The following is a 25,047-nucleotide window of genomic DNA, read 5'->3' as shown; positions in this document are numbered from 1 at the left end:
TCTGCAGCTCGTTAAAGTTTTGGCAATTTTCTCTACCTTCATTAAGTTTCTTTAGACTTTAGTGGAGATATGCTAATCTAATAAAAATTTGAAGAGCTTCGATTTTTTTTAACTTTGTAAAAGTGGGGAACATGTACTAGTTTGGGACACACCAATGAAGTTAATGAAACTTTGTTTTATTGCAGGAAACTCTATTAAATTTTCAGGACCTTCTTCTTAAAAAATATATTTTAGATTAGTTTAGGGAATTTAATAGAATATATATTTTTGATAGAACTTAAGCGAAAAAATAAAATAAACGAAATTCTTAAAAGTTCAGAAAGCTTCAAAAAGGGCATCGAATTCATAGTAGTTCAGCGATCTTTGTACAAGTTGGGCGAATTAAACAGAAAATCGAGAGACTTCGCAAGGAATTATGTAGAAGTTCAGGGAACTTCATAGAAGTTCGCGTAGATTTTCTAAAATTTCCGTGTATTTCAGGGAGTATTATAGATGGGAATGTTGTAGAAATTCAACATTGGTCAAATTTCCGGGTACTGTATCTTTAGACATCGTTAGATCTATACGCTCACAATAATTATTATAAACTCTCATCATTCTGTTGATTGGTCCATTTTTACCATAATTCGTTCTGTGAAGTGACAGTTGAAATACATTTCGAATTCTTAACATGCGTGATGGTACGTAAAAATTTAAGCTTGCTAATATTTTTTTCTGAATTTACGCGTTGTGAGATAATATCATTAACAAAGGAAATCATGGAAATTTCTCTTCGTTTCTTAAGTGTTTCAATGTTTATCAACATGCAACGGAACTCATAAGAAGGAAGGGGAAAAGAGGTCCAGCCTAGTTTCCTAAGAGCAAATAACAAAAGTTTGTGTAAGCTATACTCAAATTTTATAAGTACTGAAAAAATCGTAGAAGTGGACGCAACTTTCCAGCAATTCGCAGGACTTTCCACAAATTCAGGGAACTCCATAGCTTTATTTGAGTACGTGGAATTGAATTAATGAAACTTTGTAGAAGTTCAGGAGCCTTTCATATAGATTTATAGAACATAGATGATATCTATGGATTTTTTAAGTGAAACGAATGAAGAGATTCAACCTTTATATGATACGTTTGCGTTTAGCAAAAATTGAATAAAAGATGAAGGCCAATCCTTGAATAGGCAACACAGCAAAAAAATAATTTTGATATCACATCAAAGTGGATGCACTACAATCATGTCGAAAATTTCATGTAATTTTTATGACCACATAAATAAACAAATGCAGTAAAAGCAGCGTAATGTCAGTTCATGCATTGTATTAATGATAATTTTGTCCTTTTTAGCAAGTAATATTACACCATATTTTCGACATGATTGTAGTGCATCCACTTTGACGTGATATCAAAATTATTTTTTTGCTGTGAATGAATTAAAAAATTCAAAGTCGCAGCAGACTTTATTTTAGATAATCTGGAAGAATATTTCAATTGCGCTATGCAAAGCAAAAATAGATTGCTCCGGTATTTATTTTTTAAATTCTTCGAGGTGGGCCAGCTCCAGGTCTGTGAGGGGGGGGGGGGGGGCACACAAATAGACACCTCTCAAACCAGTACTACTAGCAAATGCGTTTCCAATGTAATGATTTATTATTAAAATGCATGTTTAACTTTTTTTAATAATATACATTGGCGTAGCAAATGGGGGTACCAAGGGGGCCAGGCCCCCTCTAGAATAATCAAGCCACCCTATCATAATTTTGGGTTTTTTTTATGAGTCACTGGTATTTTGTGAAGCTAGTCAAGTTCGTTGTTACTATTTAACAGCGATATATATAAGTGAAACACAAACAAATATCTTTTAAAGTCCTTTATGTTGACTACCTTTCTCCTGTTATGGACTAGAAACCATTTTGATAAATTATATTATATCGATATTTAATCGATGTCATAATAATACGTCTTCAGGCTCTACAAATTGGCCTTGAGCCCAGTGATTTTTCTTTAACTTCTTGGAACTTCGTAAAACTTCAAGAACTTCTAAGAAATTCAGGGAACATCGTAGAAATTGAGGAAACTTAGTAGAAGTTCTGGAAACTTCATAGATCTTCAGAAAAATTCGTAGAAGAAAGGAAAAGTTCTGAAAACTGCGTATAAGTGGAAAATTTATTTAAGTTTGAGGAGCTTCGTAGGGGTTTAGGAAACATAATTTTATTTCAGGGAAGCTTATTATTGGTTGTGAACCTTTATATAATTTTAGAGCTCTTGTTTTGAAGCCTCATAGTTGTGGAAATTACGCCAAATTCAAGAAATTTCGTTCGTGGAACTTCGCAAAAAAAACGAGAAACGTACAAGTGCGGCAAACTGTATAGAAGTTTTGCGAATTTTGTAGTATTTTAAGGAGCTGCGTAAAACTTTTTATAAGTGTAAGGAATTTCGAAAAAGTTCATAGAATTTTGTAGAAGATCTAGAATCTCATAAACTCCTCAGAACTTCAGGGATCCTCGCTTCAGATAAGGGAACTTAGTTTGGCAAAGATATTACTTGAACTTCTTGGAGGTTTTGGGAACTTCGTTAAATTTAAAGGAACTTTCTAGATGTTAAAGCATATTTGTAGATGTCTCTCCCGAAGTGCAAAGATGTTCAGAGATCATCGTAGAATTAAAAGATTTGTAAAAATATGGAATTTCAGTTAAAAGTTGCATATTTCACCACTTCCATAACATTTTATTTTTAGAGCGGTACATTACTTAATGAAATTGTGAACAAATTATCTCATAAGCATATAATACAAAAGCATTGTGGAGAAACTAAAATTGTTCACTCCGTTGTATACGCAAATCCTCTATTCGACATTTCTCCCAAGACCAGTAGCATCATCCCTCTTGACATGTTCTGCGTATGTCCATGTCCAGCAGCTGCCGTGGTCAGAAATATACGCACAGATTCCGCCTTGAGCTCGTTTGGAAATTAATATTATTTAAATATCGGCGTCATAAGCGACCACCACCACCGCCATCCTGTGGTGGTACCGTCTATAGCTACGAACAAACTTGATGTTCGATTACACACGGGGACCGTACCCTCGGGGAGACCCGGGGAATGGACAGTTTTCCACAAACAACAAGAGGAATGCAGCATAGTGGTCTGTCGTGCTGCCGTCTCTCAATCGAATATTGGAGGCTCCAGCAGCAGGCAGCGGCCTATGTTGAATGACGACATCAGACGACGGCGACGGTGGCGGCCACTGACGATGCGACGAAGCGCAAAGCAAAAAAAAAGTCATTTGCGTTATCTAAATTCTGCCATCTCATAAATTGCTACCGGATTTCTCAATCGCAAATTTGTTTTCGTTTACAGTTGTGGCGTCGCCTTGTTGCTGATGAGATTTCCGCGTGACCAGCCGCCGCTTTGTGCACATACTAGCATTTTATATTTTATTAATATTGATCCGCACATGCCAAATATACACATGGAACCGATTTGTTTTATTTTCCTCACTATTTGGTGGGTTTATTTGAACTCTTTGCGGATATTTATGTTTACTTTTCCTCTCCTGCTCGGTTATGTGTTTATTAGTGTCGACTGTGATTCGGCCGAAAGTCCCCTTGTAATGACGACGTCGTCGTTGCCATGGTGGTGGCTAGTGGCGGCGGCTACTTCATCAAGCATTAATAGCACAGAAGCCGGCGGAGTCGACTCGTCATCCGCGTATGCACGCATAAATTTATGATCACGATCATTATTTAGCGGAGCAATTCAGTGATGCAGCCGCCACCATCGTGTCGGTATGAAATAAAAAAATATACAGGGAGATTGAGTAGGGTGAACTGGGAAACCGGGTTCCTTAATTAATTTTCTTTTAAACAAGCATATATGATTGCTGGTCTGATGGTAGTGCACTGTGTGTTGGTTTGCATAAAATTTAAGTCAAAATAAAGAAGCGTACGGTGTTTGTGATAACCAAAAAATAATAATTTTGGTTCTTGTGAAAATTTAAAAGGCTGACATCTTGAATATTTACGAAGACACCATATGCGGAAGACTCACTCTTATGATTCATCATACAATCGGTGAAAGCTCCGAATGAATTTGATAGTGAAGTTTTTGTTAAATTTGTAACGATTTTATTATGTCTCAGAATCTTGAACATTCTTCTTAGGCCGAAAAATCTCAATAGCTTGTAAATGGATCTGAATTTTAATAGTTTAAGACGCTTTAAATCAAGGTCAATCTCTTCTTTCCAAAATTCTTTCTAATGACTTATTCAGCCCAACAGCATTCCTTGCCATCAACAAGGTTTAATGATTCTGTAACTCTGAAAACTAAAAATAAATCAGACACAGAAAAATACCTTAATTCTGGAACTTCGATGTTTTGATGGAGCTTACTTTTTCTCAACAATCTTGAACTCAAAATTACAAAAAAACTATTAAGTTACCAAGTTATTTGCCCCTCTTTGATACCTATTATAGAGTTCAGCCTTTATTTATGAGATGAGCGACATTTGTGATGTATAACGACGCACGCTCGATCCTGATTATGGTTGACTTGAGGAAGTTATTCTACGTCAATGCCTTCGTTTCTGTCATTTTCTTACTATGTTGCTTAATTTTGCGTGACAATCGTCGTCGTAACGGATTTGAACGGCAATACCAACACACGAGCTAGGTGTTCGAAGCAATCATTGTGGATTGTAGTTATATGTCCAATGGGTCAATCCGAAGCTCCATTACAATAAGATGTTGCGAGGGTCACATTGATTTGTTATACACAGCCGATGAGACCAACTCAGGTTGATAATTCAAATTTTATGTATTTTCTCAGCTTCAAGAGTTAAACAAATCGTGTGGCTCTCTGAGAAACTCATCAATGACAAAATTTCGGAATATAAAAAAAAAATTAAATGGATTCTTGGTTTATTTGGAAATTTAAAAAAAAAATTACAGATTCTACAATTGTTAAATCAAGATTCTTTTTTTAAATCTCAATCTTAGAACAAATTTATATATCCAAGGCAAACATTTTAAAATTTTGCCTCGTTATAGGAAAACATTTAAACATGCCAGGCTTGGCAGATATGTTCGCGTCCCAGATCGTGGTGATTTTCTTGATTCTGGATGGACAATATAATTTTTGTAATTCTAGGGCATTCAAAAATCTCACATTCCTCTCAGACCCTGAAAAACTGCGCAGAATTTAAGACTGAAAGCTGCTCACCGTTTAACCATCTCCTTCCCATGATAGCACAGGGGATCCACAACTTTTCGGTGTGTCTCTTGTTTGTCAATCGTCCATGAAATAGTCAATACTTTTTTAAGCTGCCCCAAGCTCATTGTTCTCAGCCATATGTATTCTTGAGAGTTCAACTGAGCTACTATTGAAAATAGTAGTAGAATTAAAATGAAAAACAACGTAATAAGGTAAACAATGATTCTACTAAAACGCTCATCGATCAATTTAGGTTATTGAAAAACAATTAATATACTACTGATTTGAAACAACAATTTGAGGCTGTATGGAACATCTTTTGTTCTAGCTCCTATTTTTTTCATAAACACATTTTTACATCTCAAATCAACAAAAAACCTTCTGGGAAGAAAATGGTTCAGGCTAAAGGGTTTTGGTGGGTTGAGTAATTTCTTTTTAATTCCGTTATAAGGGAGTATCAATTAATTACGTAACGTGAAAATTTACCAAAAATAAACCCCTCACCACCCTTTCTCACAGATTTTCACATTTACCTCGACCTCCCTCCTCGCTGTAACGTCACGCTATCATTGCCCAACTTATGGACTTCTTGGATGTTATACGGACTTCTCGGAAGTGCTTCGGACATCTCGAATATTTTACGGACAACATAGAAGTTTAACGTATTTCTCGGAAGATCAAGGGTTTTTTTTTCCGAAAGATCAGCGGACCCCTCGGAAGTTCTATTAACTTCTCGAAGTAAATCACATTGCCTAGCACTTTTAGGACGACCTTCTACCAACGAATATAATAAAATCAAGAAATAAATTCTAGATTTTTCCAGCTTAGTTTAAGTAAGACCCTATTTTCTCGAGTTCTCGAGTTCCTCGGTAAAGTTTGAGTGGTAGGAAACGTCATTTAAACTGCTCGAATGATTTGATCCATTGCCACGAACTTCTCGGAAGTTATATGGGTTTCTCCGATATTCTACGAACTTCTGAAAAGTCCAACCATCTTCTCAAAACGTCAACGAGCTTCTCAAAAGTTCAACGAACTTCTCAAAAATTCGACGAACTTCTCAAAAGTCCAACGTGCTTCTCAAAAGTTCAACGAGCTTCTCAAAAGTTCAACGAACTTCTCAAAAGTCCAACGTGCTTCTCAAAAGTTCAACGAGCTTCTCAAAAGTTCAACGAACTTCTCAAAAGTTCTACAGACTTTTCGTAAGCTCTACGGTCTTTTCGTAAGCTCTACAGACTTCTTGGAATTTCTATGGCTTCTTGAAAGTTTTACGGACTTTTCGGAAGTTCTACGGTCTGCTCGGATTTTATACGGACTTATCGGATATTCCATGGACTTCTCGGAAGCTCTATAGACTTTTCGGAAGTTTTATAGACGTTTCAGATATTCTACGGATGTTCCGGAAATTCTACAAACTTCTCAGAAGTTTTACGGACTTAGTAGTTTTTTGGACTTCTCGGAAGATCGATGAGCTTCTGGGAAGCTCTATGGACTTCCCGGAAATTCTACGGATTTTTAGGATATTGTGCAGGCACCTCAGATATTCTACAGACTTCTCAAAGTTCAACAATCTATAACTTCATCTCCACAATACCCAGACAGGAACAACACGAAACGTCTGACAAGTTTGAAAAACTCTATTGTTCACAAAACATGTGAAAATTTCATAGATTTTCCGATAAGTTTTTCCGAAACACTCACGGATATACGAAAAGTACAAGGAACCTCCAAAAAGTTCAACGTAAGGTCTGGCTGATTCATGGATCTTACGACAGTTTTACGTTTTTTTTACGAATTACTGGCTCACGAAACTCTTAATGTTTCTTAGGTTTTCTCCAACTAGTTCAAGGAACTTCCCTCTTTGTTATTCTAAATTGTCGAATTCATGGTAGGGTAGAGCGCTACTTCATCGTAATCGTTGCGTTAGTTAAAAAGCTAGAACACACAGCCTATTACAACCTATTGTGTGAATATTTACACTATTTTTTCTAATTTTTTTTGGAATCAAAAAGCAGTGTTAGATTTTTAACAATATATCAACAATGAGTGGATCTTTATAAAATTCAACGGTAATTATGGAAAGGGGAATAAATTTAGAAGTCATCTTTGATACAAACATTTCATTTATTCTTAAATCCCGTTCTAGAAAGAGAGGTAAAGCGTGGGTTGTGCTTAGTAGGACGGAAATTGGACCAAAAACCTTATAATTACATCTTAACAAATTTTAAACCTAGTGAGCTATCTGTGCATTTTGAAAGTGAATAAACGTTTCACATATCAGCGATGTTAAAATGTTGTGAATTCTAGCAAATTTGACTTATTGCAATGTACTCATGCTATAAAACCAAATTAACACTAAAAAATATGTTGATGTGGCGTCAAGATTGAACAAACCCCCCCCCCCCTCCCTCGTTTTTCACATTTGACCACGTTTTCTTAAACACCCTTCCTCTTCTAGACGCGTGATGTAATTTATAGATGCTTCCTAATTGCATAATTTTTTACGTATACGCGTATTTCGTCCATATTATTCTTTCTTCGCCAATCGAACGCAAATTACTTTATCATCGGATAACTTTCCCCAACCCAAAGATGGTGTTAGTTTGCGTAGGCGAGCCTTGAGTCACGAGAAACGGGTTTCCGAAGTTTTGTTCGCAATAGCTGATTGGCTCTTTTCTGTTGTTGGTCGTGACTTGCTCGATTGGTTCAGCTATTTGACAGCTCAATTGGTTCCCGAGATTCTATCAGCCAGACTATGAATATAGCGACTATAATGTAAAGTACATTGTAGACTACCTTAGTGCCAAATACTCAAGCACCAATACATCTAGACTAACATTTGAAAAGGGCGTAATTCCAAAATGACCATATCGAGAAAATCGCTTCTGAATTTTGTTGACCTAAAAATTAATCCTATTAGACGACTTTCGATTTTCTGGTTGATTTTATAAGCTTGACATATAGTTAATAGTGTAATCTATCATCGTGCATCACTAAAAACTCAAAAAAAGTTTTCTTTGTCGTGAAATTGAGAAGAAAACATCATACGCCCTGATAATTTCATACATGTTGTTACCCCCCAGATCATCCACCCTTTGAACTGCCAACACTGGTGATACGCCGTGGAAGTACACCCTCGGGATTTTTTGTTTGTTGTTCCGCCTTGGTTCTTCGTTCGCAAATTTTGTGAGAGTGGAATTACGCCCGGAGATTTTTTGGTCTTCTTTTTGTTCGTTGTTTACACGTGAAATATCAATCGGATGCGTTTCAAATGAATCGGGCGTGACTAGATACTACAGAGTCAATACGTTTGGCATATTAAAACAATATAATTCGTTGTTCTGGTGCAAGGCGTAACAACCATATTCATCATAGATTTGAAAGTTGGAAATACGCCATGTAAGAAGAAACGTTTTTGGTGATTTGAAGTGATATTTTCTTCTACTTTTTCGTGTTTATCGAGAAGTTTGTGAACTATTCTCTCTATATGTGGCAAAATATGGTTTGTTTACATTTTGGCTCTTACGCCCCTTTCAAATGTTAGTCTAGACATAATCTAAGTCCACCACCAATTCTATATAATTGAAGTTTATGGCTGTTTTTGAAATGGTGTATTCCTAATTTTGTAAATTAGCGTACTAACAAAAAGTTAAAACATTTGACCAAACGTTCTTGTTCTACGATTTCGGTAAGTTTCCAAGTGTCTATGATTTTGAAGATTAAAAATTTTTGTATAAGCTTTTCTTAAAAAAAATCTAAAACATCGGACCAAGACATTTTGAGATAGGAGAATTTACGTACTCTCGTCAATCTAAGCAGTGTCCCTGTTTCTATTAGCATTTTATCAGCGTCACGCACACATATAACGGGTTTTTTTGTTTATATTTATCAGCTTTTTGCTTTTTTACACATTCCAATCGACAGAATTGTTCAAACGTGATTGAAAGCGATTTTACAACGCTTCAAACTTCTCAGGTGAGTGTGCCTATTGTCGGTAGCCTCTTTTTCGTCGGCAACCTTTCCATTTGAACTGTAAGTTAACAAGTTGTTCTATTATCGACATATAGAAATCAGCCGCATTTTGTAGTGCGTATATTTAATTTAAAGGAAACTCTGGCATAACTGGAATCCTCAGTTGTAAAAATGTAATAAGATTGAAGCTGAAAGACTAAGGAATCGTTTGATTACATTCAGCGAAGTGTTTTGATGGGAAAATCCACTGAAATTAACGTTTAAATTTTGTTCAATGGGTGCCAAAGCCGTCTTTACCCTATTTGAGTTTTCATATTTATTTTAAATGTTTACTATAAATTATTTAAAAAAAACACTGTTTGCTTATTTTTTTTCCAGAAAGACATTATTTTTCTCTACAAGTTTGTCTCAGCCGTCATTTCAAGAAGAGATGCCGTTTCCATGCAACAATGCTTTGAAAAAAAAATCATGGGCGCCATATTTAAAATTTTACGTTGTCCAAAATGGCCGAATTTTAACAAAAATGTGAATCATTGTCCATAACAAATAATTACGCAAAAATTCATACGAATCGGAGAAGTTTGATTCAAAAACTAATTTTTTCTCGCTATTTTTCCGGAAACTGGGCCATGATACTAAATCGGACATGAAACGAATAAAATAAAACCCAACACTTGAAAAAAAAAAAAAAAAATCAGTGCAATGTTAGTCATTTGAAGTAATCAGGACTACACTGTCCACATCCGGCTATGTTCCTAACCCCCGGTGAAGTGGCCAGTTTTTTTATTATGGTTAAATCCATAAGACGATACCTTAAATGACATGAGAATTCCAAAATCAATTCTATTGTAGTTATTTGTAGTGCCCAGGACCACACTGGTCACATCCGGCCATATTCCGAGAAAACACTGGGGAGGTAACCAGTTTATGACTATGGTTTAAATCCATTATGCGATACTTCAAATCACATGAGAATTCCAAAACCAGTCCAATTGTAGCCATTTGGAGTGCCCACTAAAATCGCTACAATGTCATGCACAAGGCCATTCAAGCCTAAACCTCTTCCGTTAAACCTTGAATATTTGATCAAGTAGCAGCCAGAATTTCAGACATCTATCTATTTTACGTGTACAACTGTTTGAAATCATAATGAAAGTATGACAGCGAAAATGAAAATCACATCTACTTTGTTAGAATGTAGATTCAAGTACGTCCTGGAGTTTCTAACGGAAAATAACAAATAACACCAATTTATCATAACACAAAAAGTCCATTTCATCTCAAACAATCAGCATGCAAATATCGTACATTTCAAAGCTAATTACCCCTTAAAAGCAGGTTGCAAATCGGTCCCATTCTCTTTATTTACATTTGAGCATCTGCTGTAATTACTGTCGCACAAACACGACAAGCAGCACAACGCTCGGTAGTGACCTTTAGAGCGAAGTGAAACCGCGCCGCCACACACATATTACATGCCTTACCTCTCCATTGCACGCGAATCCCACCCGGAATCGGTTTGTTGTTTTCCTTTCACGAGCCACACAAACCGACCGACATTTCTCCTATACGCTCCTACACCGGGGGAAGATCAACGAGAGCAGATATCTTCTTCCTGAACATCATCATCAACAATAACAACAACAACAACGGGATCGCCGTCGGTCCATTTCAATCTTCCCGTGCCGCTCCGTCGTCGTCGTCGTCGTCGTCGTCGTCATCAGTTCACCCAAGTCGTCGAGCTCAGCACAGATATTATTCCATTAGCCATTACAACTCAATCTTCTCCGAATGAAAGCAAGAGAGAAGTGTGTGGGACAAAAAGCAGAAACCTCCTGTGGATCCAAACATGGGATGCGAGGCAGGGAGAAAAAGCAGAACAACAAACATTAAGAAAAGCGAAAAATTAAAGCGAAACGAACGGTCGGTCCCGGCTGAATTGAATTGTAAACTCCGAGAAGGCCGGGAATAGGAGGAATTGGAGATTTTTGTTCTGCCCGGTTCGATCTCTTTTCCTCTGTATGCGGTATCAGTCACGGTCGACACTGCAGACTACTGTCGCCCTGGATGGACGGTGACGTCCGAGAGTCCGCTCTGCTGACTGAGATGACGATGATGACGACGACGACGACGATCGATGATTCAGATCTTACTGGTCGGCGGACCTCATTCCACGCGCGAGCGGTGAATTCAAGAGATCCCGTTCGAGATTTCAGCTTTACAATCTAAACAAATACGCTGCCTGTTCGGTGTAATTCTTTCCATCGGAATCAAAGCTGCAAACCGCCTGTTGGACGACGTGGAGTGGAATGATTCGGACAGGATCAGGGGTAGGAAGAAACAAGTTTTGAACTGTGCACACGGCTACCTGAATTACTTGGCGATGCGCGGAAAGAAATCTCAAATATCAGAAGGAAAAGGAAACGAGAAATGTGCCAATACATTAAATGTAGCCGGGACCACCCGGCGTGGCACATTTCACGCCATTAGGCAGGAGGGTCGACTAAACTCTATACTTCTTGAAAGGTCCGTTAGTAGCTGTCAGTCTTTGAACGGTCAGCATCGATTGAATGCAATCATTTTCGATCGTATTTTGTTGTTTCGGAGGCGTTCAGTCAATTCCAGTAGCCGCCGTACCGTAGTGGTGCCCAGTAGCAAGCAACCGATATATCTTGATATTGCTTTTCCCTTTGGACGGAAATTAATCCACTACAGTCTCTTCGATGGAGGTCCAATTAAGTTTCATTGCCAAAAGTGGAAACTGATGGACGTGCCTGCGGCGTAAACGATAATGCAAAACTCCGATCGGTCACCTTCTTCATCAACCACACCCAGTCCCATTTTCAGGGCGGAGAGTGTTCGTCTAAGCTAGGCATCGCGTCATTCGTCACCTTGATCCAGCTCTCCAATGTCTGTGGTTGTAGTGTGTTGTCAACTGCAGTGCCGACAGCGGTCAATCCAATGACCATACCGGTATCAGTACGCTGTGCACGTTTCTAGACCGTCATCAGGGTGCTGCCGAAATGTCATTGTTTTCGTAGCGGAATACAATTATCAGCCGCAGCGAGACTCACTGTCGAGCAGAGCTAATAACAATAACAACCATAAGCTGATAGAGGCGAACCGATAGGCATAGGATGGCTCATTCATGAAATCAGCGCAATCCATTCAAGTTGTGAGCCATGCTTGCTTTTTTTATTCATTGATACTGAAACAGCCAGAGATTCTTACACAGGGATGTACTTAATCGATTGTCACATTTCGCTTTGGGCAGCAAATTTGTTTTTTTTTTTGCGTTTCACAGCGACGACAACGTCGGTGGTCCCAATTAACCGCAGACAAGGCACACAAACGAACAAACAAACAAACAAGATTACGTGACTTTTCCCCTGCCTGAGCGGTTGAGGAATTTGCGTTACCAGGAAGTGACTATTCAGGGAAATGGAATTTCCCTTCCACCGTTCGCTACATTCCCCCAGAGGGAATCATGGAAGCGGGTAGAAAGCAACCATCAGCAACAACAACTGAAAACTAAAACAAAAATGTTAAACGTTGTGTGTGGCATTGTCCGATGTGGCACTGTGAAGCGAAACGATCGTTTTTTTTTTGCAAATAGGTCAAGAGTATATCTCTGTCTCGGTCCGGCCGGTTGGTCTAGCTAGGCGGTCCGATCAAGCAACCGGCAGTGCTCGATGGCTTACTGTGAACACCCCGTAGGTTTTGATGGATTTTCTTTGCTGGATTTGTAGTTTTCGTCAGATTAGGGACTTGAGATCGGATGCAATTTTTCGATGAAAGGACGGAGCATGAGGGGTGTTTAGTAGAACTCGTAGTAGTTGACGGGTTAGTGTTGTGAACTCTCATAATAGCGTTCATGATGGCAGCCGTTAGTATGCACCGTTAGAATTGATAATATGATCCATGAAAAAGAAGCTCTCAGAGGAAAATTATTCAAAAAATATAGAACAGGGTATTTTTTTGTTATTTAAATTTTAAACACTTTTTGATTTTTTTTTATCCAAAATTACATTCCTACTAATGTCTCATACGTAATTTGAATTTGAAGTGACATTTTCGAACTATGATTTGTTGAAAAATATCGAATTCGACATTTTGATGTTTTCCCGACAATGGCCGAATTTTAGCTCAAAAAAAAAAAAGAATAAAGCATAGTTTAATGCATATCTGACGATGTCGAGTCTGATTTTTGTATTACTATTGGACCTGGAAATGCTCTAAGAGGACATACTTCGATTAAGTAGCATGTAGACACTCCAAGCAACATCGCAATCGAGGATTTCTACATGTTTAAATCAGAGTCTTCTGAACCCTCATAAAACCAGAAATGTTACTCGAGACCCCTTCCTCCTCGTAGCGTATTTTACTATACCAAATACTTAGCCGGTCACATTTTCGTCCAACTCTCCTATTATAAAATGCTACGACATCGTCATATATGCATTATTAGATACTTACACAAATATCCATTGTATTAATTTGTCAGCAGCATCTGATGTTGATGTTTGAACACGATATATAGATTGATTTTTTTTATGAGTATCCGATAATCGAATAATAGCAGTAGGTCTAAAATAAGTACGCATACCCTATTATGTACGAATTTGATATTTTCAGTAGCTTTATAACTTAAAACTATAGAGAGCTGATTTATTAATAAGTTCATAAAAATATTCAATAGTCCGAACGTAGGCCGCCATAACTTTCAACATTTGGCCCCTATGCTAAAGTTGTGAGATTAGAATTAACAGCATACGGTAATCCATTTCCAGATAAGACTCCCTCCCAATGCTCGGAGCGATTCAGAGTGTTTGAAAACAGTAATGTTTAATTTTAGCATCATGACAGTAAAATTCAATAAATTCAATATTTAAAGGTTTATTACGATTTAAAAAAAACTTATGAGCATTTATTTAATGAAAAACCTCCCCATACTGACCGATTAGATTTTATCTCACATTTTTCCTGCTGACACTGGACGTCAAAGCAAACAAGGGGTCGTAGAAATATTATGTTCTAAGGAGTGCTTCAGAATGCTTGAAATCAAAAATATGGTACTTCCTGAGCCAAAAAAAAGACATTTGCACTCCTTCACATAGCCAACTGGATCTCATGGAAATCCAGACTGCTTCAACAAATATTCCCATAAAAATTACCAAAATTTTCCTCCGTAACTCAATGATCCTTTCAATATCGAGTTTTTCTGGTGTCTTCTGACTTCCTTCCGAAGTTTTTTTGAACTATCTCAGAAAGTTTCTACCGGTTTCTTTTGAACGGTTCTTCATACAAAACACGGAATTTTTTCATACTTTCTACAGTTGTTCTGTCCGAATTTTCAGGCAGTTTGTTCTGGCTGAAAGTTCTTTCAATTTTTCCCGGAAGTTTCTCCCAGCTTGCTGCCGAGGCTAGTTCCAGTTTTATTAGGAAACTTCTTACAGCTTGCACTGGAAGATTCCACCAATTTCTCCTGGAGGATTATTGCGACTTCCCCTAGAATTGCCACTGTCTTTCTCCAAATGCAACTTCCCGAATCATCTGGGTTTCTTCTGCCTATTAGAGAAAGATTCTTACGATTTCTCCTGGAAGCTCCTTCCGACTTCAGTATTGCTGACTTGCCCAAAAGTGTCTTCCGATTTCCTCTGGAAGATTGTTTAAACTTTCTCTGAAAGTTTCTGCCTACTTGACCTGAAAGCTCTTTCAGACTATCCCGGAATTTTTCCGAATTTCCTTGAAGGTTTATCTCTGACAGATTCTGTCAGCTTCCTCGAATGTTTTTTCAACTTTCCCCGGAAGTTTCTTTCGACTTCTCTTGAACTGTTTTGTCACCTCTCTAAAAAGTTTCTATCAGCTTCCACTGGAAATTTATCTTGATTTATTGATAGTTCTACAAAGAGTTTAAATCATGTTAGTTTTTACAAAGCACTCTCCAGACAGCAATTCTGGCTGTGCCACTGGTACCACAAAGAACTAATCTTTAAAATTGTATCAATTATGTAAGTTAATGTACTGCAAAACTTATAACTGAACAAGAAACCACGTGACCATTTTAGACATAATTATCGGACAATGATTAAATTTATCAAGTTGATTTCTTAGATCATGGAAAGTATAATAATTAAATTTTGAATTAGCTATGCGCTGCACATAAACTGTGGGCTACCTTCTCCCTGTCACTCTGCTTAGACAATTATCCGCACTTTTTTTTTCAAGATTTGCATCTAATTTATTAATTTCCAGGTCATTTCAATATCGAGTAGTAGAGAGTTGACTGTGGATAGTTCGTACAACTATTAGTTTTAAGCTATTTTATACATTTTTTTTTATGTTGCTGTTGATTTTAGAAATTGTGCAACAATATACACTACAATACATATCTATACAATTGTTATGAATAATTCAGCATTCTTCTGTGGTTTTCATTTTTTAAGGATATATCGGGCTGCCTGCTCTTAAATGTCGATCGTATACATTTATGATTTATAGTATTAGGTAGAGTTGGGATCGGATTAAGCAGGGGGATAGCCTGTAGCAACTACGATATGTTTGTTCATTCAACCTTTAGCTAAAATTTTACTAAAATAACTTAAACGCATGTTCACTGTATGAACAATTAGAGAATCAAACAAATAACTAAACCGCTTCTTTTTTCTGGCTTTTACGCTCCTCGTTCCGTCTGCTCTTTACTAAGTGTTGTGAAAAATGAGAATGATTTCAGTGCCGTCCAGCGCTCTTGTGAGAGCATCGCGACTAAGTTGCATCGTACGGCTGACCAGGGCCCCATCTCCAATATTCATTGACATTTTTTTGAAGAATAAACATTATGTTTTTAATAAAAAATACCGAATTCGTTGAAAAACAAAATTTTTTTTACTAGCTATATGACTGAAAAAATTCTCATTTTTTATTGAACAGCCGTTAGTTAAATCAAAACATTTGAATTCACACCAATGCATTTTGTCATTGAAAGTCCGAAATGAGCACTGTTTATTTCTCTTTTCGTTTTTATGTCGCAAAAATGAGAACAGCTTTTCGCCTGAATACACCTGTGTTTTACCGTACCAATAGAAACCTCAAACTATTTTCTATCAGTTGCTTCAAGAAAACAGTATTTCGTTAAGCGAGCGTAGAGTTATTAACGAATGTCCTAGACCGGACTGGAAATCCAACCCGACGACTCCGACTTGGTCATACTGTGCTTTACTGCTAAGGCTTCATGAAGCCCAACAAATTGTACCAAAAAATCTGGAATATTTGATCAACCAGCAGCCAAGATTAGAAATCTATTGATTGAAAGTGTGCCCTTACAGCTGCTTTTAGATACTATAAGGACAGCTATACGAACAATTTCGTGATACACTGTATATGACCCATTAGCAGCATTTTATAGAATTGTTTTTTATCTTGTTCGTTTCGAAGGCTCAATCGTGTTAATTTTACGGAGCCGATAATTAATTGTTCATTGTTTGTGTCAAAATTAACTAATTTCTAGTAGGAGTTGGGCCGAATACTTGCGGCTTACTCGAGGTTAGAGGGGTACTTTGTCGAAGGATAGGATCGTGAAGGAGCTTGGGGGGTTTTGTTGTCCCATCAGAGCGTTGTCGCTAAGATGAACGGTAGTGTGGTACTAGATTCGTCTGGAGTTCGACCGACTATGGTGACCAGTGGGTGACGATGAGACTCATCGAGACGGGGAGACAAGACAACCTTGTTAAACGTTTATGTTTATGTTGATAGGTACTAAAGAATGATTTATGTGCACTTTTCCTGATTGTTATTGTACAAATATTGCCATTTTTGGCGGTATCTTTGCACTTATCTGGAGATGAAATTGGAATCAGAACCTTAGCGTGTGAAGTTAATTATAATAAATTAACCAGGGTCGTCCCCATTGTAATAATCATATTGTATTTTTTTTAGGAAACTTTCAAAGCCGAACTGTTTGGTTAAATTATGGCATCTCTATTTATTAGTCGAGAAGTTTAAAAACTACCCAATATTTAATACATTCAATAGATATGCAGTGTAGCCACTGAATTTAAGAAATACAATACCCGGTTTTTCCCGGTTTTTTCGAGTGCTCAACATATTTTTCCAGATTTCATACAAATAGCTTAACATGGTAAAAAAAGGGAATACCGGCTAGATTGATGTCATACAAAAAAATAAATAGAAAACTGCACCAAAACCTTCTCCCCTCTACTGAAAACACAACATATATTTTAAAAAAATTGAAAATTTATTAAGTTTTTAGATCGCAACAAATTGTCAATTATGCTCTATAATTTAGATCATTTTATAAAGGCCATAAATAGTCTCAGAATTTTCAATTTTATACAAATCACATGTAAAATTTTGGAAGGACACTAGACCCAAATGGAAATAATTTTAGAAAACAATTTAAATACTCGGACTGAACTTTTGTTCGAAGATTGCATGACAAAATTATTAAGATTATGAGGCAAGGCCGGTCGTGAGCTTTGTGAGTGTTTTTACTTTAAATGATGCGTATTTTGGTTGATTGGTATGTTGGTTGGTTGTCTTTGGTAAGCAGATTTTCAGCCAGACGCTGGTTCATCTTCGGCGATACTTTACAATTCTCATATTAAAAAAAAATCATGGCTCTTCGACTTGAATAAAATGTTAGGGTTTTGCTACGATGTAGCATTGGCTAGAGAATTATAATGAGAATTAAAAAGAGTTTTGAGGATAGATGTAGAGGAAATATAGAGATAATTCTAAAGGAACTTTGTGGAGAATCCCGATGGAATTTAACTAGAAGTTTACTTATAGAGTTACTTCACGTACGAAGTACCAACACACTTTGATTTAATGTAATAACTCAAAGCGGTAGTCACCGTCAACAATGCTGATGCTGGTATAGCATGCAGTACCACCCTACTGCTTCTCTCTGAGATGACTACGTTGGACATGACGAAAGAAGCAAAACAATAGTTGGGTAAAGAAGAGTTGCATTATAACACACCATCGTTTGGAAACGTGGGGCTTTAGGTAGTGATAAACGTCGCTAGGCGCACTCTTTTGCCTATGGATTTGAGGACATACCTCAAATCCCCTCATCCATCAATATATGAGCTAGGTAAGGAAGTGCGCGTTAAATTAGCATTGTCGCATTCATATCCCTTCGCTCAATTTACACTCCTGTTCAATTTTCACAAGTTCCGCTAGAGAACTTTCAATCTATTCTCTTCAGAATTTTCGCGAGCTAATAAATTATCGCACTGAAGCCTTATGTTGATATAATTATAGCAATTCTTTCCAACTCTGAAAATCGTAAACTTCACGTACGAAGTAACAACACACTTTGATTGTATGTAGAAATTTCAGGTAATTTTTAGATGTATCTCATGAAAATAGTGAGGATAAGTAAAGGTGAGTAGTTCTGATGACGCTATTATTGGGATTGTGATTATAACTCCACGGAAGTCTAAAACAAATCGAAAGGAATTTTCGGAACAATTCTAATGGAATTCGGAGCCTCTTTTCTTCAAAGTGAACAATTCTGATATTTCGCCTAATGATCAACTACGGATGAAAATCTCTTAAATGTTGATCAATCAATCAATAAGAGTGACAATTTGAGGAGAGCTGCAAGGAAATATGGATAAGAATTCCATGGAAATCTAATTCATAAATAACTCAAAAAATTCATAGCAGAATTTCATAAATTTCAATATCGAGGTTTTTTCCGGGCGAGTTTGGCAAGTAATTTTGAGCATATTTCCAAAGAATATTGAGTAGTGCTCCAAGAGAATCTGAAGACATTTCCAAGAAAATACTAAGAGAAGTTTCTAGATAATTCCGAGATAATTCCAAGAGATCATTTTAGAGCATTTTAAGAAAAATGCTGAGGGGAAATCCTAGGAAATTTTTGAGAGAATTAATTTCTGAAATTCTAAATGACATGCCTTGAAATTTCCGAGGATTATTCCAATAAAATTATAGAGATAAGGAAAATTCATAAAGTGCTAAGTGTAAGATTGAGGGCAATCATGAAAGTAAAAGTAATTCTGAAGACTTTTTAGAATGATCCTAAGTAAATCCTTGACAAATTTGCAAAGATATCCAGAAACAATTAGTAAATTAATACATTTAAAACATTTCAATATTCCATGCACATAAATTGAAGATCAAGGATTAACAAAAATATCTTAAATTTGTGAGACTTTGATTGAGAACAAATTATCGAAAATATTTTAAATGCCAGTCTCTGGGACATTTTTAATATTGTTTAGATCTCGGACTTACCCCGTAGCGTGGGTAGATCACCTTTTCGTGGTACGTTAAGGGATGTAAGATCTACCACCGATTCCTAGTCCTGACTACTTCAAACTAGGGGAACAGGATTTTTCAGTAATCCAAGAAACACATCTTAGTCTTTGTTACTTTTTATGCCTTGTTGATAGTGACAAGACTCGGCTTTGTATACCGAGGATGATCTTGAAACAAGGCAAAAAAAATGAGTTAGTTGTCTTCATCTATGTGATTCCTAATCTTCTCTTCGTTGTTCCCTAGTTTGAAGTGGTTAAGACTAGGGTGCTGATGCATGGTTATTATCGGTGTCATACCTTAATTTTGTTGCTAAGGAATCCAATTTTGACTGACAAAGGGGCGCGCCTTTGGAGGGTGTTTCAACACTCCGAAGGGTATAAATAGCGGGACCTTTCAATTAGACTCGGATCCTTGCGATAAATGCAAGAGTGGCAACTGTAAAAAAATCGAATACTTCATCATTTCTCAATAGTGATGGAGTAATACGACATGCACTAAACTAAGGACACGGGATATACTACAATAGATCAATTTACTGGTCGCAGTAGTGTTAGGTCCCGAACAGAGGAAAAAAAAAAAGATCTCGGGCTTAGTTTTTGGTATCCTGTGCCATGGAAAATAAAAAAAAATATTTAAGATTTTAGGAAAAATATTCAAGACATCATACTTAGAATGTTTTTTAACAGCATTCGATTAATAAAGGCACAACAAAATATTGTAAGCTTGTAAATTTTTTTTTTTGGTTATTTCCCGGTTGTTTTCGATTCACGGTTAATACCCGATTCTTCCGGTACTTCAACAACGTTTAGAAGTTGTTTCCTTTTAAAAAAAATGTTGAAATGAGGATCAACGTTTTGCCAAATGTTCATCAGCTGAAATTTTTAACAAATTCGGTGATATGTCTAAAAAAAATTGTTAGTTTAATTCATGTCAGGCGTAACATTTGATAACAGCACAAAAGCTTTTATAAACAAACTTTTTAAGACCCTTTACACGCAAACTGAAGTTTCGCTCACGCTAACCAACAACATCATCGGATAGGAGCAACTCTCACCTTTCCGAAAGTTAGATATTGGTATTGGTTTGCGTGGGCGTACTTTGGTTAGCACATTTTATCACTCTTGACTTGTCTGGGGTAAGATTTGAACTCATGACCTTTACCATAAAATGTATGGATACTAAACACTACGCTGAGTCCGTCCCCAGTATACAATCTATAATTAACATTGTAGGGAGTGTTTTGCAGAGTTTAATTTTTTTAACTTATCTTTTAAAATAGATCTAAATTTCGATGAATAAATTGCATTCAAATATCTGATTTTTAGAGTATTTTTATGCAAATCCACAAACAAAATCTAATCTTAAAATGGAAGTAGTTTGCCTCATTCTCGCATCCAGAGAATCATCAAGATCGTGAGCAGATATAATATATTAAATTTAAGACCAGATTAAAAAAAATTAAGGCTCAAGGTCGTCAAACATGCCTAACATGACGATATACAAAAAAAAAATCTTACAGTTTCTTACAATGGGAGTAGATAAAGATTTAATAGTTAGCAGAAAATAATTTGATCTTTGCCGTTTTTATGTTTGTATTAAAGTGATAAATTTATATATAAGTGTTCCCAATTTATTATTCAAAGATTTTCTGCAAATGTTGAAATCTTACTAAAATTTAAGGGGGAAGAGAGATAACGTAAGTGTCTTGCAATGGAGGGTGAAATAATCAATTGAAATCCCATACATAATTTATGGGTGACTCCCAAGGATTAACAGGAAACCGATTAGAAGATTTCCGTATAATAAACCATGTGGAACGCAAAAAAAGGCAAAAACTACGTGTTGCCAAAATCGAGATCTAACTGTATTAATTTTTTTAAACGATATTTGAGGTTGATTATCAGAATTTAGCAGCTTATTTCCCCGTTCCAATTTGTTTGAATTTCCACGTTCCTCTTTAAAAATGGTACTTGAATGAAATCAAAAAGCCAATTTTATTAAATAAAGATAGTGTGATAGAACGACTCCATCAGTTTGTATACTTAGTTACATTATAGTCATTTTTTTAGCGATGAAATACTTTGAAATGCGATGCTTATTTATTGGTGAAGGAACTGACGAAGATGTAAATATTTTTTTATGAAAATTAACTATAACTGCTCAGATGTGAAACTGTGACAAGTAGAGTGATTTAGCGTTTTAAGTTATACCAATACTGTCGCTCATGACAAGTTCGTCAGCAAGCCAGGAAAAACGCGATTTAAGTTAGCTTATACCATTGCTTCTTATACAATGGGACAACCCGGTTGTCTGTTTTTTCCAAACTTTTCCAGAACAAAGTTGTTGAGTTTATCCAGTATTATGAAACTATGGATGCTACCACTTCCACTGAAAAACACAGATTTGACAAAAACGCAAATTGGACCGACTTGCAATCAGCGGCAGAATGCAAAACCGTACCAGCATATTAGGGGATTTTCGTAATCAAGCATGATTTTGATTTCATTGGTCTTTATGTTTCACGTGACTTTGAAAGTTGACAATCTGTAAGCAATTAAAGGTTTTTTATTTGTGCAACAATTTCAGTGAAATGGATTAAAAAAAGTTATCCTAATTTATTCTTGAAAATACAAATATTCATACAATATTAGGTACTCAATCAATCATTAGAAAAAATTAGGAACATGTGAACAGTATCGAAAATGGGCGACTTAGCCTACATAGAGAAAAGCAATGAATGAACCAGCAAGGAAATCAAATTTACAACAGAAAAAAATATCACAGGAAGCAGCTAAACGTCCGCAAACAAACGAGTCGAAATCCATCACATACCTTTTCGATTTGATCCAGCGCGATCGAGGCATCGAACCAGCTAGTCCTAATGTACAGGTCGGAAAACACTTTCTCGTCCACGGTGTCTCCATGGGTGTCAGGTACTCGTGGTAGGCTATCCATCGTTGGTACTACCATAATTTTGCTGCTGAAGCTTGATACACTTCACACTTCGCTTCTTTTTTTTTTATTTGAGAATTGAGCTTTAGCTAACGAGGCTAAAACATACCGAAACCTGCGCGCATCCACTGAGGTTTGATTTGTTTTCGTATTCTGCGATTGACTCACTGTATCAATTAATTCACTGTAGCATTCGATTCGATTGGATTCTCCATTTCCGAACAAAACTGGCAGCTGTGTTGTTGTTTTCGATTTTTTTTCTTTTCGGTTTAAGATATTTTTCTCTTCTCAATCAACATATTTTTCTATGGATCGGTTTACATATCCAACTTCTCCTAACAGCAGAAGCATAGATCAATAAGGACCAGTAGAAGAGCAAAGAAAAAGAACTGATACTCCCACTCACTTCGGCTTTGACACTATTTCTAGTTTTGAGGCCTTCCCGGTCGTCACTTCCTCAGCCACACTCTTCTGCACTCTCGGAACAGAACTTCTCTTCACCCTATTATGCTGCCGTACAATTCACTTCACGCTACTTCTGTTGGGTTTGTTTTTCCTACTGACATACGAGGATCAGCATGTGCGGGATTTACAACATCCTTCTCGGATCACCGCACTCTTCCAGGAACGAAACTCTTCACCTCTAGTTGAAATACTGTAGGCCGACTTTTCACCAGCCCGGTGTAGATGTACGCCAAACTCCGCCAAAATGATGTTTCATGACATCTTATTTCTCGTTTTCTTTCCTGGTTGATCGTTGGGTATTCCCTTGCCCTGTTGCACTAGCGTGTATGGTTCGGCAGAGAAGTTCGGTCGAATCAAACCATCAAACTACAAAATCCACTTTGAACTTTTCGATTCAGTCACACGGTTTCGTTGAACACAATTCCCAATGATCGCCTAGATAGCCTAATTTTACACAGTCCGTAAAAGAAAACAAGCAATCTACACTCACGATCGGTCGATTAATCTTCTAACTTAATTCTAGAATCCAGTTGTAACGCGAATGCAATCGATAATAGAAAAACGAGACTTGAACACTTGCTCTGGGCGGGTTGACGATTCGAGACCGTACGGGTTTGGAGTTCTAGTGCGAGTTGCTCTCTCTACTTGGGTGGTTTTTCTACTGTCAGGCTTTGCCTGAGGAGGATCGCACTCAAGTTGCGTCCGCACTTCGCGATTGTTTTCGATCAAATAAAGTCGGCCATCTTAGACTTATGTTGTGTACGTATACATCTGTACAAGCGAGTGCTCACCGTGAGAGAGAGATTGAGAGCAGAGAGGGATAGGTGGTGAGTAAATTTCTCAGCACGGACACATGTCCACCTCCTCCCATGCTGTTGCTGGTATGTACGGCGGTAGGTGGTTTTCTATGTGTGTAGATGTTGGAAGATCGCACGCAGCTTGGAACAGATTTCCTAGGTTGTATCCGTGCTGGGAAGAGAGCAAGAGCATGGTGTGGAGAGAACTGGCAAGCTCAGCAGAAGAGCGAAGATCATATTCATACATATGCGAAGGATGTTTGTTCGTGGTCGAACGCAGAGTGAGGAGGCGTTCGATTCGATGGGTGGTGGATGAGTGTGAGGCTATGGCAGCAGCAGCGGAGAGAGTTGAAAGAAACTTTTATGTTGAACTTTTTTTTGCTTGTGTTGCTACTTTACCCTTGCGGCAGGAGGATCACCAACGAAGCTGCTGACTCGAGGTTCGGTTGAAAACAACAATCCGGTGTTGCCAGTTAAGATGCTCAATAAATAACTAAGTATTTAATAGTATTATAAAAGCTGCTCCAAAAGTATCAACCTGATGGGGACGCATTGTTTTTTTTTTGTATTAATTTTTTACATTCAAAGTGTTTTTATGTTACTTCATACGCGAAGTTAACGATTTTCAGAGTTGGTTGGAAATGCTAACATGAAGCTTTGTGTGATAATTTATTAGCTAGAGAATGATCTTTAGAAGAGGGTCTAGAGAGACTACTTCATGACATACTTCAAGTCTCCGCGTGCATCGTACGTGTTAGGCAAAAGATGTGCGTCTAACATAAAAAACTGTCGCATTAATGGCCCTTCGCTCATTTTCAACTTCTATTCAATTTTCATACTGCCGTACTCTAACGGAACTATCCACCTACCCTCTTCTAAAGATCATTCTCTAGCTAATAAATCATCACACTAAAGCTTCATGTTAGCATTTCCAACCAACCCTGTATTAATTTATTTGTACAGGCTCAATCGAATAAACTTTACAGAGCCAAGTTATCATTTGCGGTATACATAATTCATGTCTTAAATCTAGAGTTAAAGGAATTGAACCGATTACTCGCGGTCGTCTCGAGGTTAGTAGAGATTTACAGTTTTATGGATGGGGAGAGGGAGAAGGAGGTTTGAGCTATGATTTATGATACAAATATTTCATTATTCCTAAAACATGAACTTATTCCTATTCAATTTGTTATCCGCAGTGTAATTATACAACTATTACATTAACAAACATTCAAAAAAAAGCACACGATCAAAACAAAAACTAGACACAAGGTTAGTCAAACTTACAATTTAAGGTTAATATTCTTTTTGAAAACATATATAATACTTTGACTATATGTTTTTAGTATTACTTCTA

General features: G+C 37.0%; 1 protein-coding gene across 1 annotated transcript in view; it reads right to left on the bottom strand.

The window, feature by feature from the left end:
- Nucleotides 1-23,621, bottom strand: part of ptc (protein patched) — an 80,208-nt gene extending 56,587 nt beyond the window's left edge. The window contains exon 1 of the mRNA XM_065235702.1: nucleotides 22,309-23,621. Coding sequence (XP_065091774.1) covers nucleotides 22,309-22,446 — 138 coding nt within the window. The 5' untranslated portion in view covers nucleotides 22,447-23,621. The remainder of the gene's footprint in view (nucleotides 1-22,308) is intronic.
- Between the last annotated feature and the right edge of the window lie 1,426 nt (nucleotides 23,622-25,047).

Source organism: Ochlerotatus camptorhynchus, unplaced genomic scaffold (assembly GCF_037179485.1).
Source record: "Ochlerotatus camptorhynchus isolate MF236.1 unplaced genomic scaffold, CSIRO-AGI_Acam_v1.1 ptg000503l, whole genome shotgun sequence".
NCBI lineage: Eukaryota > Metazoa > Arthropoda > Insecta > Diptera > Culicidae > Ochlerotatus > Ochlerotatus camptorhynchus.
This window is presented reverse-complemented; position numbering and strand designations above follow the sequence as displayed.